This window comes from Megalobrama amblycephala, linkage group LG14 (genome assembly GCF_018812025.1).
Source record: "Megalobrama amblycephala isolate DHTTF-2021 linkage group LG14, ASM1881202v1, whole genome shotgun sequence".
In the NCBI taxonomy this organism is placed as follows: domain Eukaryota; kingdom Metazoa; phylum Chordata; class Actinopteri; order Cypriniformes; family Xenocyprididae; genus Megalobrama; species Megalobrama amblycephala.
Window position 1 is genome coordinate 23,442,211 of NC_063057.1, and position 13,909 is coordinate 23,456,119.

The following is a 13,909-nucleotide window of genomic DNA, read 5'->3' on the forward strand; positions in this document are numbered from 1 at the left end:
ATTGCATCTTGTATCTAGAAAGTGAACACCTTTCACTCTTAATAAGGCTAGATGAGGAGTAACAATTGAATATGTTCTCATATGCCAATTAAAGAAACTGAACATGTAAGGTTTTCATTAATTACCTGTATTTTTATTATTAACAAAATTCCTCATATTAAAGAGCATTACTTCTGAAATCAATAAGATCAAAGACAGACCAAATGTTCCTTATATAAGATGGATTCATTATTTTTCAGTATGTATCTGTTATTCCACAGAGGGCTATTATAAGGAATAAAAATATGTTTGTAAATCAATTTCCAATAAACAAGTATCTGTTTTGAATCTGAGAGCTTAAGAGATGTTTAGTCACATTTCAGCACAAATTCCATGCCACTGAGTTTTTGAAAGATTATGAAAAGTACACCAGATTTAGATTTCCATTTAGAAGAAATTATTTGAGATGGAAACTGAGACATTTCATTATAAGTTTTAGTTAATACATTGAATAGTAGATGCAACCATAAACCTAATTTTTTAACTACAAATTCTTAAAGAGTTTGAAATACTCAAAAGTTCTTTACAATTCTTTGTAACATGATAGTTCATTTTTTGAGAATATCACAAATGCTCTGTAGTTGTTTTTAGTTTTTTTAGAGCATTACACGGGACTTTTATTTTGGTGTTGTGACATGATGTCATAAGGCTGCGCCTGCTCCTGCATCTGTGATTCTGCTGAAGAAAGGTTTGTGTTTTTAATCATTTAAAGTATTTCATACAATACAATCCTTTTGGACATTTTTTAGAGGACTTTGAAATGACTTAATTTTTTTTAAAATGTAACTTTATAATGTATTTAATAACATAAATTAACAGTTTTTTTTATAAGTAAAGCAAATCCACACAAGTAAGAGAAAAGGTGCATCTCATTTCACTCCCTATATTGTGAATCAGTTCATCATAAACACTGTTTGGTCTCTGACAAGTTATAAGAAACAGAGTTTTTTTTAAACCAGATTCAGTTGAATCAATTGATTCAGAGTTTGTAATCATTTGAATCACTGAATCATGCTGATGACTCCTGCAGTTCACCAGTGTAAATACAACAAGAACAACAACACAAACACGTGTAATGATTACTTCTACAAATCAACTGTTCTCATCACAGTGTAATCCAATAAATATAATCTACAAATCAATACATACCACATGCCTAAATATTAATTGTATGTATAATCTGTGTTCTTTTATTAATTTGTAGTGCTAGTTTTGAGTGTTTTTTTTTTCTTTTTTGTCTTGTCTAATCAGTTCCAATAACTCTCACTCTGACTCTCTCACCAGCGCACTGAACTACTGAACTAGATCTGATTGAGACACACTCAGAGATTTAGTTTGGATGTGATTTTCTTTCTGTTAATTCATCTTATCTTAATCATGACAGTGTCCAAACACACAGAGAAACTCCTGGTGAAGCGACTGAGATCCACGTGACACACTATTATAAAGATGGAGTCTATTAAAGAGGAAAGTGAAGACGTGAAGATTGAAGAAACATTCAGAGTCAAACATGAAGAAACTGAGGAACAAACAGGTTGGTTTAATTTAATTTAAGTCTTTCTTCCGTCATTTATTACTATTTACTACATGCAGGGATGGGCAGTATTTATGATGCAGGGATGGGCAGTATTTATGATACATGTATTTCAAATACGTATTTCAAATACAAAATAGTATTTTGTAATTTGTATTTGATAGGGTTGATGAAAATGGCTTTGTATTTTGTATCAAAATACTTTAGTGTTTTGTATTTTTAAAATACTGTAAAATACTTTGTAAGAAGTCTACATGATGACATAAAGATTGTGGCCTCTGATTGGTGGGCCCTTCATTACCAAACACCAAGTAACTAAATTAGGATACAATTATGAGTCATTTGCAAACATTATACTGTTGGTTACTTTAAAACTAACCTTCATCTGGGAGATCACAGGGATATATGAATATTTGATCTGTTAAAGCCAAAATATGTACATTTATTACGGATCTTTTATTATGCCGCAGTCGCTGCTTCCGCTTCTTCCGGTCATGTGCACGTGGGGTAAAGCAGCGCTGCTTATCATATTAGATACATTTGTGTATCTGATAGGGAGATGTAAATCATCACAAAAGGCAGTGAATACCAGGAATGGCCCGTGTGTGTTTGCACTCCCGTCTGCACCAGTAACATTGTTACAGCTTGTAGAGGTAATGAAGAATTTTCACAAATGTTAGGGTTAAACCAGGAGCCTCCAATCCTGTCCCTGGAGATTTACCTTCCTGCAGAGTTCAGTGCCAATCCTGCTCCAACACACCTGCCTGTAATTATCAAGTGCTCCTTAACCAGTTGTTACAGCCCATATAGGGCCAGGCCACAACAGAAAAGAGTCTTAGACATAGGCTTAGTTTGCAGTGAGGCTCTGTGAGTGGCACCGGCCAACATTTTTTTTGGAGTGTTTCACTGGCTCTAGTCGGATGCCATAGTTTTTGTTTTCATGTTTTTGGCCGATTCAACATGTAGAATCAGCTTTGGGCCACCGGGGAGAGAGAGAAGTCTGATTGGCTGCTCTGTCAGCGCATGCTTACATCAGCACTAGTTCTTTGGCATCAGTTTGGTGTGTCCCTACCCTTAGGCAAATGGGCACATGGAACCCAAGTGTTACCTGTGTGGACTCCATCCATTTCAACTATATGTGTCATTTCAGACCAAGATACATATAGTTTAAGCATATTTATGTTTACAGACACAAGACTTTCTCTTCCTCTCAGGAGTATTTATCACATAGTCCGTCTCACTCAATTTCTCCTCAGTAACACAGGGTCCTGACAACTTTGCATGAAGTGCCAAACCAGGCAAAGTTTTTTTTGTTTTGTTTTTTTAATTTCTTTTATTTGAACAGGGACAATGCATAATAAAACATTAACCCTGTATAAAACAGGGAGAAATGCATTGCACCAGGTTTTACCAACTTGCTATTTTCCACCCGTAGTCCCTGGGCAGGTAGAAACATAATTAAATGAACAGTTACTAAATTCACAGTTATACAAAATATCAATTACAAAGTTATGAATACACACATTTCCACATCATTAAAACAATTTACCCCCCTCCCACCACCTTTTATAAATAAGTATGCCTCCCATCATTACACACACTTACACATACACTCGCAAATGTCTACAAGTTTGCTGTGACAGCATCCAATATTTTGTGCGACATGAGAATGTTTTAAAATCCGTACATGTAATCAACTCTGTTGGAAGTGTGTTCCATTGATTCATGGCAATAAAAGAAAAAGATGATTTACCAAAAGAAGTCCTGCGTTTAGGAATACAGCATTCTGCCCTGGTAACTGATCGGGTAGCTCTTGTTGTTTTTCTGAGCAGAGTGTAACCATTTTTTTCAAAGGAGGAGCAGTAACATTATGAATGATTTTAAGCAATAGGCATACATTTGTGTGCATTATTAGATTTTCAAAATTTAAAATACTATATTTGGTGAGTATCTGACAGTGATGATACTGCCGTGTTTTTTTGTCGTGAATCTTAAGGGCATTTTTATATAATGATTCAAGTGGTTTTAGGGCTGTTTTACATGCCTGAGACCAACTTGTCATGCAATAGAAAAAATGTGGGAGAATCATTGCATTTAAATATGTATATGATGCTTCAACAGTAAATGAGTTCCTTATGTGTCTGCAGTTTTAAGATTAAATTTCAGTGTGTTACTCAGCTTTTTAACATGATTTTTAAAACTAAGAGTATTATCAAGGGTAACACCTAAATATTTAAATTCATCCACATTTTTTTACTTTTTTGCCCATTTACCAAGGTTTCAGGACAATCCCTGAGTTTGCTCCTGTTTGTAAAGAACATGGTTACAGTCTTTTCAACTTTTAAGGTCAAACAGGAATTATTTAGCCATTAAACAACCTTCTGCATTTCCTTAGTTAATTTCATTAAGTTGTAAAGGTTACAACAGAAAAACCTGGTCTCCCACATGAAATGGCTTACAGATTTCTGATCGTACTGATTTTTCATTTGGGCTTGAGATAAGACTAGCAACCATCTGGCAAACTCCCAAACAGCATGCAAACGTTGACAAAGTACACACATTTTCCAAACATATTCTTACAAGGGACTGGGGCCTGACCTGTGGAGAGAAGGTGTTCTTGTAAAACTTTCAGTGGGCCATGAACAGAACGTCCAAAGACTAGTTCAGAAGCGCTAAAACCAATGGACTCCTGCACTGTACTGAGGAAGTCATTCTCATGTTCTACACAATAGGCTCAAAGCATTGTTTTGAGTGTTTAAAATCATTCTACAACCCCTTGTGACTGGGGATGATATGCACTTGGTAAGCTCCACCTGAGCTTCCCAAAAATGACTCCAAATCAGCTTGCCCACCTGAGGGTGGAGATCCCATTTTCCCGGAAGCGCACGCTGTCATGAGAGCGAATCTGCAGTATGATTGAGCTCACCCGGAATGTGAATGGCACGCACCAATCTGAAACGCCACTGACTCCAGAGGACGAGATGGTGGGTGAGTTGCGACATGCGACTGGAGCGCAAACTGCCTTGATACTTGATATAAGCTATTGTCTTGTGCTTCTCCTGCATCAATGGTCGAAACTGGTGCAGGGCAAATAGGACTGCTAACAACTCGAGGCAGTTAATATGCCTCTGCAGTCAAGGTCCTGTCCAGGAGCCCCTTGCATACAGCACCCCAGCCCTTTCTGAAGGCATCTGTTTTAACATTAACTATGCCCTCCAGGCAACTACACCCAGAGGTGCCAGATTTGTCCCAATTGTATATAAATAATTTTGATTTGTCCTTGTTTTGGTTTTGTATTGGAAAACCCATTTTATTTTTTTCTGAATGTTTATTGAATCCATTCTTCTTGTCAAGTCCAGGAACCTGCGGTATATTTTTCCACCTGTTCCCACTAGATCCCAATCCAATGCTCTAATGTGGGTTTTATAACTCTAAAGGGGTTTGATAACTGCCAGCTTAAAAGTATTTGAGACGTGTCCTAAAGAAAGCAAAGAATTAACAATATTGACATGAGGTTCTGAGATTACAGGTTTTGCCTTTTTCAGTTGTTTAGTGGGTATAGGATCTAACATACATGTTGTTTGGATTTGATGTTTTATGTCTGTTGCTTTGTATCGTTAAAGGGATAGTTCACCCAAAAATGAAAAATCTGCCATTTATTACTTACCCTCATATCATTCCAAACCCGTAAGGCTTTCGTTCATCTTCAGAACACAAATGAAGATCCTTTTAATGAAATCTGAGAGCTTTCTGTCCCTCCATTGACAGTTTACACAACTACCACTTTCAAGCCCTAGAAAGGTAGTAAATACATCATTAAAGTAATCCATGTGACTCTAGTGATTTAACCTCAAATTTATAAACTGACGTGAGTGATTTGTTTGTGCAAAAAACATGATTTACCACTTACAAAATAGAATTTTCCAAAAAAAAAAAAAAAAAAAATTCATATGTTGTAAAGAAAGTGCACAAACAAAGCACTCATGTTTCTTCATAAAATTGAAGTTAAACCACTGGAGTCACATGGATTAATTTAATGATGTCTTTACTATCTTTCTGGGGCTTGAAAGTGGTAGTTGCATAGCTGTCATTGGAGGGACAACAAGCTCTCATTTGTGTTGCAAAGATGAACAAAAGTCTTTGTTTGGTGAACTGACCCTTTAAACTTGTGTTAACTTAAATTTTGTTTCTTTTCACCCTAGGCCTGATGGTGCTGAAAGAGGAGAGTCAAGAACTGAATGAAATTGAAGAGAAAAATCAGTATAACAATTATCATAATTTAGTGACAGAGGAAAAATCTACTAGTTATTCACAGACTAATAAGACAGAAACTACAAACCTCCAGATGAGAGTTCACACTGGAGAGAAGCCTCACACCTGCCAACAGTGTGGAAAGAGTTTCTCACTAAAAGGAAATTTAAGTGTTCACACGAGAGTTCACACTGGAGAGAAGACGTCCATATGCTCTCAGTGTGGAAAGAGGTTTAGACAGAAAAGGGACCTTAATATCCACATGAGAGTTCACACAGGAGAGAAGCCGTTCATATGCACTCAGTGTGGAAAGAGTTTTAGACAGAAAAAAGACCTTAATGCCCACATGAGAAATCACACTGGAGAGAAGCCTTACACCTGCAAACTGTGTGAGAAAAACTTTACAGTAAAAGCAAATCTGAAGAATCACATGAGAGTTCACACAGGAGAGAAGCCGTTTATATGCACTCAGTGTGGAAAGAGTTTTAAACAGAAAAAAGACCTTAATGCCCACATGAGACATCACATTGGAGAGAAGCCTTACACCTGCAAACTGTGTGAGAAGAACTTTACAGTAAAAGGAAATCTGAAGACTCACATGAGAGTTCACACTGGAGAGAAGCCGTTCATATGCACTCAGTGTGGAAAAAGATTTACACAGAAAAAAAACCTTAATGGCCACTTGAGAATTCACACTGGAGAGAAGCCTTTCTCCTGCCAACAGTGTGGAAAGAGCTTCACACTAAAAGGAAATTTAAAAATTCACATGAGAGTTCACACTGGAGAGAAGCCATTCATATGCTCTCACTGTGGAAACAGTTTTAAACTGAAAAGATACCTTAAAGTCCACATGACAATTCACACTGGAGAGAAGCAGTTTGTTTGTGATCAGTGTGGAAAGAGCTTCAGAAATAAAGCACAATTTAATCTTCACATGAGGATTCACTCGGGAGAGAACTGTTTTATATGTCATCACTGTGGAAAGAGTTTCACACACAAAGCAAGCTTTGAGAAACACACAAGAGTTCACACTGGAGAGAAGCCTTTCACCTGCCCTCAGTGTGGAAAGCGCTTCAATAATAAAGGAAACCTTCAGATTCATGTGAGAGTTCACACTGGAGAGAAGCCTTACAAGTGTCTAGAGTGTGAGAAGAGTTTCACATGTCACACAACCCTGAAAAGGCATTTGCAAACTCATTCTGAAAAGAAACCGCTGTTTTCCTCCATATGATGATGTTTGGATAAAGGAGCAATTTCAGCAATAATCTGCCCATTCACTCAATTCAATTGTGATTAATGCAATAAAAACATCACACTTGCACTTAAATATGAAAAATCATGTAAATGTGAGACCTTGTTTGTGTTCTTTGTTAAAGAGTTATTGCCTCATAAGTTGTAGTCTGTGTTTTCAATGGACAAACAAACACACAGATGGGTCCAGGATGTAACCATAGTGGAGGTGGCGGGGCATCTTGATGGGGAGTAATGCTGCAGGCCATTGCTGCTGGTTGTTAGTAGGGATAGAGAAATGAAGCCTCTTGAATCTTTGAAGCATTTCTCTTATTGTTTCAGGGAAAATGTTCCTAGGTAAAAAAGAAGTACATTTCTATAATATACTTAAAGTGCTCTATTTTTGTGCACTAATTTTGTACTTAATATACTAAAAAATCCTCTTTAGTACTCCTTAAAGGTGCTCTAAGCGATCCTGGGTGGAGTAACTTCCTGTTGATGTTCAAAGTGTTGTCAAACAAAACAGAACCTCCTCCTCCCCCTCCCCTGCGTGCTTCCTGAAACAGTCATGAACGCGCATTTAAAATCATTCTTGTCAGTTGTTGGCTGGAGTGTGTTTATTATGTTTTGTGGTCCAGGCTGCACCAGTTTGTTTTTATTGCCGTTTTCGCAGCTTGTGGCGACTACAGAGACCGCTTTTTTTTTTACAGTGTGTTCAGGGGACAGGCAGCTAGTGGATAGTGAGGAGATGTTTGCTGTATGTGACAAAAAATGTTTTGGCCTAAAAACGCGTGACATCGCTTAGAGCACCTTTAAGATCATCTTAAGAACATCTAACTGTACTCAACTGTGCTATTTTGAGACAGCATGAAATATGAATTAAAATGTGCTTTTAATATACTATCTCTGTATTTAAAAAATATATTTATTTACCACTTGTAGTACACTATGGGTTCAAATGTACTATAAGTAGTATCTAAATACATTTTTAAATACAGAGATAGTATATTAAAAGCACATTTTAGTTCATATTTCATGCTGTCTCAAAATAGCACAGTTGAGTACACTTAGATGTTCTTAAGATGATCTTAAGTAGTACTAAAGAGGATTTTTTATTATATTAAGTACAAAATTAGTGCACGAAAATAGAGCACTTTAAGTATATTATAGAAATGTACTTTTTTTTTTTTTTTTTTTACCTGGGTTCGAAGCATTAGGATTGTCAAAAACAGTGCCATCTTGTAGCAGGACAAATTTACAGCAGCCATAAACATGAGCGCTGCTCTGTTGTGTTATCCATTAAGTACATCTAAAAGCCTGGCAAAGCTAAATGTTAATTTTTCCAATAATATAATTAACATATTAAAGTGTAGCAATAAATTAAATGTAACAATTATAATAATAGCCTACATATTATAATAATACCAACAGTTGTTTGATGCAAGTAAATGGTGCTCAGCTCCCCCACAAAAAAAAAAAATTTTGTCTTGTTTTCAGTCCAAATATCTAAAAATTCTTAAATCAAGAAACATTTTCTAGACAAAAATTATTGTCTTGTTTTAAGAAAAAAAACAAGCAAAATAATCTGCCAATAGGGTAAGTAAATTGATCTTTTGATTCAGTTTGAAATAAGATTATTTTGCTTCGTGTTGTTTTTTTTCTCTTTAGTCGGCTGTATAGGGAACCTCCATTTGGAGTGGGAGGTGTGACATCCCTGAGTCTACTCCTACTTCTATTGGGACAGAATGTGGGAGTTCCTGATTCCAACATACTAATTGGTAATTAGTTAGAATGTGAAAAGTGTTATGTTTTATTTCTCAGGGGTGGCTTATTTTTGTGTTTTTCCTTACACATGTAGTTTTAATATTTTGTTGTAGTTAGTTTTGTTTATTATTCCTTTGTTTCCATTATATCCCTAGACCTCTGTTTAATACTATTGTTTGTATAATTTGTTTAATTTAATAAACAAATATTTGAATTGACTTGAATTTGAATTTGTTGTCTTATCCTTATTTTATGTTACGGCTTGGAACGATTAGGTCATAACAGCATATTTCTTTTTAATTTAAGCAAAATAGCTCATATAAAAGAGCACTACAGCTGAAATTAGTAAGATCAAAGAAGACAGATTTGTTATTTTTCACTATGCATCTGTTATTCTTTTATTGGTTATTATGAATAGTAAATTATGTTTGTAAATCAATTTCCAGTAAACAAGTACCTGCTTATGAATCTGAGAGCTTAAGAGATGTTTAGTCACATTTCAGCACAAATTATGTACCACCAATTTTATTAACGATAATGAAATGTAAACCAGATTTTATTACCATTTTGATGAAATTATCCCATCATCAGTGAACTTTATATAATGTACTTTAACAAAACAAAGATGATATTTAATTGTATTTATTGATCTGATATTCTGTGGAGAAACTGAGATGGATTAATATTAATGTATTCAACATGATAAGGATTCAGTTTCAGTTAATAAATTAAATAGTCTATCTCTCTGCAACTGGAAACTTAATTTTTAACTACAAATTCTTAATGAGTTTGAAATATTCAAATGTTCTTTCCTATACTTTGTAATATGAATCTCAAGATACTTGACTTTATATTATAATTGTCATCTCTTCACACTTTTGTGAAAAAATCTCAGTGGTATTGATAGTTTTGGTAATCTGCCAATCATCCTTTGAATCAATCCTATATCATCATTTGAATGTATTTTATGTGTGTGAATTTAATTTTTTAGAGTGCAGATGGGACTTTTATTTTGGTGTGGCGACATGATGTCATAAGGTTGCGCCATGCTCCTGCATCTGTGATTCTGCTGAAGAAAGGTTTGTGTTTTTAATCATTTAAAGTGTTTAAATCATATTCTCTATATTCTGAATCAGTTCATCATAAACACTCTGTTTGGTCACTGATGAATACTGAGTTTTATTCTAATCAAATCATTTAAGTCCATTATCTCTCACTCTGACTCTCTCACCAGTGCACTGAACTACTGAACTAGATCTGATGGAGACACACTCAGATATTTAGTTTGGATGTGTTTTTCTTTTTTGTTAATTATTCTCATCTTGATCATGACAGAGTGTCCAAACACACAGAGAAACTCCTGGTGAAGCGACTGAGATCCACGTGACACACTATTATAAAGATGGAGTTTATTAAAGAGGAGAGTGAAGACGTGAAGATTGAAGAAACATTCAGAGTCAAACATGAAGAAACTGAGGAACAAACAGGTTGGTTTCATTCTCAGAGTCTTTCTTCAATAATTCTGCATCATGATCTCTCTATTGAATTTATTACAAGCAGCTCTTGACACAATTATTGACGTCACCAATTAAATTACAAAAAAAAAAAAAATATATAGCCAAGAAATAGCCAAACCAAAAAACAATATCTACTTCTGAAACTTCTGTAATTTATTTTTTTGGTAATAAAAATTGACCTAAGCAAACAATACCCTTTAAATATCTTAAACATAATAATACATAATTACTTAATGACATAATCCATAAATAATCAACGACTTACATATATAATAACAATGAAGCAATACTATTTGGTTCAAATGTTGCAAATTAGCTCAAAAGAGAAATATAATTGATTATGATTTGTTATAATTATGTATGTGTGTATGCATATATATAATATATAAATACATATATATATATCATTCTAGACCTGATGGAGCTGAAACAGGAGAGTCGAGAACTGAATGAAAACAGAATGAGAAAGAAAAATCAGTATGAGAAATGCCATGATTTCATGACTGGAGAGAAATCTAAAACTCTTAAGACTCTTAAAACAGAAAGTTCTCAAGTTCACACTGGAGAGAGCCCATTCACCTGCCAACAGTGTGGAAAGAGTTTCACTCGAAAAGGAAGCCTTAAAGTCCACATGACAATCCACAGTGGAGAGAAGCCATTTATATGCCCTCAGTGTGGAAAGAGATTTAGACAGAGAAAAAACCTTAATGGCCACTTGAGAGTTCACACTGAAGAGAAGCCTTTGACCTGTCAGCAGTGTGGAAAGAGTTTCACTCGAAAAGAAAGCCTTAAAGTCCACATGAGAGTTCACACTGGAGAGAAGCCATTTATATGCTCTCAGTGTGGAAAGAGATTTACACAGAAAAATACCCTTACAGTACACTTGAGAGTTCACTCTGGAGAGAAGCCTTACACCTGCAAACTGTGTGGGAAGAGCTTCACACGAAAAGAGACTTTTAAGACTCACATGACAGTTCACACTGGAGAGAAGCCGTTAGTTTGTGATCAGTGTGGAAAGAGATTTAGATATAAAGAAAGCTTTAATGATCATATGAGGATTCATTTAAGAGATCATCTTAATAATAATGCAGAAATTCAAATTGTAGAGAAGCATTACATACGTCATCACTCTGGAAATAGTTTCAAACATAGAGCAAACCTTGAGAATCACAACAGAATTCACACTAATGAGAAGCCTCAAATATGTCATCAGTGTGGAAAGATTTTCAGACATAGAGCACACCTTGACAATCACATGAGAATCCACACTGGAGAGAAGCCTTTTACCTGCCCTCAGTGTGGAAAGAGCTTCACGCTTAAAGGAAACCTTAAGATTCACATAAGAGTTCACACTGGAGAGAAGCCTTTCACCTGCCCTCAGTGTGGAAAGAGCTGCAGGACGAAAGGAAACCTTACGATTCACATGAGAGTTCACACTGGAGAGAAGCCTTACGAGTGTCTTCAGTGCAAAGAGTGTTTCACATATTACACAGACCTGAAACGGCATTTGCACACTCATTCTGAAAAGAAATAGCCACATTCCTCAGTGTGACAAGAGGTTTAGAAAAAGGAGCAATTTCAACAATCTGTGCATTCACTCCAGAGAAAGACGATTCAATTGTGATCAGTCTAATAAAAACATCATTCTTGCACATTGTCACAGTTATTTTCTGTTATGATCATTTTTTCATTGTATATAGATTCTGTCTTATGCTGGTTATTTGACTTAGGTTTGTCTAATTTTTTTTTTTTTTTTGCTTCTTCTTCCTTTATTTAAAGAAACAGGGACAGCGTACAATAAACATTAACCTCAAAGGGAGAGATGCATAGTACCGGGTTTTAGCTCAAGAGCTAATTTTCACCCGTAGTCCCTGGGCAGGCTGATGTTAAGCTACAATATATAAAGCATACATGAGTAATAAAATTTACAAAAAAAACAATGTACAAAAGTTCATGTTCACACCTTTCATATACTTAGACCTTAGAACACACACTTACACACACACATACATATATCTGGTCACATGTGGAGACAAATTTGATTTGATAAAAGCCATTTCTTTACTTGGCGTGTGAACGTGTAAGAATTTGTGTTTTTTTTTTTTTTTTTAGCTCTACAGGCAACATAATTATTCCACTGACGAGTGGCCATACAAGAAAAAGCAGAGTTTCCAAATAATGTCCTGCGTTTAGGGATCCTGCATTCACCTCGCACTGTAGATCTTGTGGCTCGATCTGTTGTTTCAGAGCCTAATTAGTCATCACATTCATCTGGTCTGTTGATCATCTTGTTAGTTATCTGTGTATTTATACTGTGTTCTCCCTCATTCCCTGTCTGTTCTCGCTGTTGTTTTATGGTGTATGTTGGATTTAGCCCGCTGATCTCTGAGTTTGTCAATAAAGACATTTATCTTGTTTCTTCTTCATCTTCTTGACTTTATATACACGCAAACCTTAGCAGGAGAACGGACCAAACAGTGAATCTTTTGTGCTGTTTTTCCCCTTAGTTTTCCATATGAACCTACCAGCCTTCCAAATTCTCTGCCTGGAACACACACAGGATTTCCTCCATCTTGTGTGCCAGACGCACTACCCAGGATGCATTCCAGTGGACCTTTTCAGGGAAAATTTGTGGAGTGCTGGTGAACAACGACTCCAGCCCCAGTTTGACCTTTCTTGCAAGAAAGATCAAACAGTCAACAGAAACAAGTAGCTACAGAGTGTAAGACAAAGAACGAAAGCTTTCCCTTACTATTATATCTCTAACTTTCGAGGCTGAAGCCTCTGTCCTTTTACCATATCAGGAACTTACCTACCACTTCAGTGTTTTTCCATTTGTCAGGCATACTTAAGCAGTTCTGAGAAAAACTAAATCATTTAACCATAAGCATATAAGTAAAATCATATGGAAATTATACAGAAACTCAAAATTTCCCCCACAAGACCATGGACTTCAGCCTGCTGTGACTGACAAGACGAGCTTGAAGAGAGAAGCTTGAGCTACAAAGTGTGTCTGACCAAGTGAGTGAGCCTCCAAAATTTTGTACTGCCGAGGGAAAGGTAGTGGAGTATGAGGGATGTTATTGCTATGGCCTCTAAAACATTTCTTGGATTATGGGATGTTATTGTAGACATAAGTCCCTTGTATTTCCTTAATTTCCTGTGGTCCCTCCCAGCCTCCCTCTCCCTCTCCTGCTAACAGACAAATCCTCTGCCCTGCCTCCTCTGGCCCCCTTCAGTACCTCTTCATCTCCTGCACCTAACTGTGTGGATTTGGTGGTTTTAGGCCACCAGCATAACTTAGACCAGAGGATCTCCTGGCTCTGTCTCCAGCCTCCAGCCTCCAGCCTCTAGCCTCTGAACCCAACACTCCACTGTGGCCTTTTGACACATTGTCTCCGCATTGACTCCTCCATCCCTCAGCTCCACCGGCAACCTTCAGCCTTATGACTTACAGCTCCCTCGTCCCACAGGCTCCGTCTTGGCCAGACATCATCCTGCCTGCACCTTCAGTTAAATGGCTCCGCCTTCCTCTTGGCTCCACCTTCGTCCTCACTCTCACTGGCTTCTCCTC

At 36.4% G+C, this 13,909-nt stretch overlaps 2 protein-coding genes across 2 annotated transcripts; both read left to right on the forward strand.

The window, feature by feature from the left end:
• The first annotated feature begins 671 nt into the window (after positions 1-671).
• Positions 672-7,216, forward strand: LOC125244863 (gastrula zinc finger protein XlCGF57.1-like). Its single transcript, XM_048155219.1, has 3 exons — positions 672-727; positions 1,424-1,573; positions 5,776-7,216. The coding sequence occupies exons 2-3, from the start codon at positions 1,489-1,491 to the stop codon at positions 7,053-7,055; spliced, it is 1,365 nt and encodes a 454-aa protein (XP_048011176.1). The 5' UTR covers positions 672-727; positions 1,424-1,488; the 3' UTR covers positions 7,056-7,216.
• A 2,623-nt stretch (positions 7,217-9,839) lies between these two features.
• On the forward strand, positions 9,840-12,824 carry LOC125244864 (gastrula zinc finger protein XlCGF26.1-like). Its single transcript, XM_048155220.1, has 3 exons — positions 9,840-9,897; positions 10,154-10,305; positions 10,749-12,824. The coding sequence occupies exons 2-3, from the start codon at positions 10,221-10,223 to the stop codon at positions 11,867-11,869; spliced, it is 1,206 nt and encodes a 401-aa protein (XP_048011177.1). The 5' UTR covers positions 9,840-9,897; positions 10,154-10,220; the 3' UTR covers positions 11,870-12,824.
• The last annotated feature ends 1,085 nt before the right edge of the window (positions 12,825-13,909 follow it).

Bases quoted from the DNA above. Each gene is read 5' to 3' on its own strand.
- LOC125244863 (XM_048155219.1), top strand. From the start codon at position 1,489: ATGGAGTCTATTAAAGAGGAAAGTGAAGACGTGAAGATTGAAGAAACA. The intron at 1,574-5,775 runs GTTGGTTTAATT...TTTTCACCCTAG, and splicing joins AGAAACTGAGGAACAAACAG to GCCTGATGGTGCTGAAAGAG.
- LOC125244864 (XM_048155220.1), top strand. From the start codon at position 10,221: ATGGAGTTTATTAAAGAGGAGAGTGAAGACGTGAAGATTGAAGAAACA. The intron at 10,306-10,748 runs GTTGGTTTCATT...ATATCATTCTAG, and splicing joins AGAAACTGAGGAACAAACAG to ACCTGATGGAGCTGAAACAG.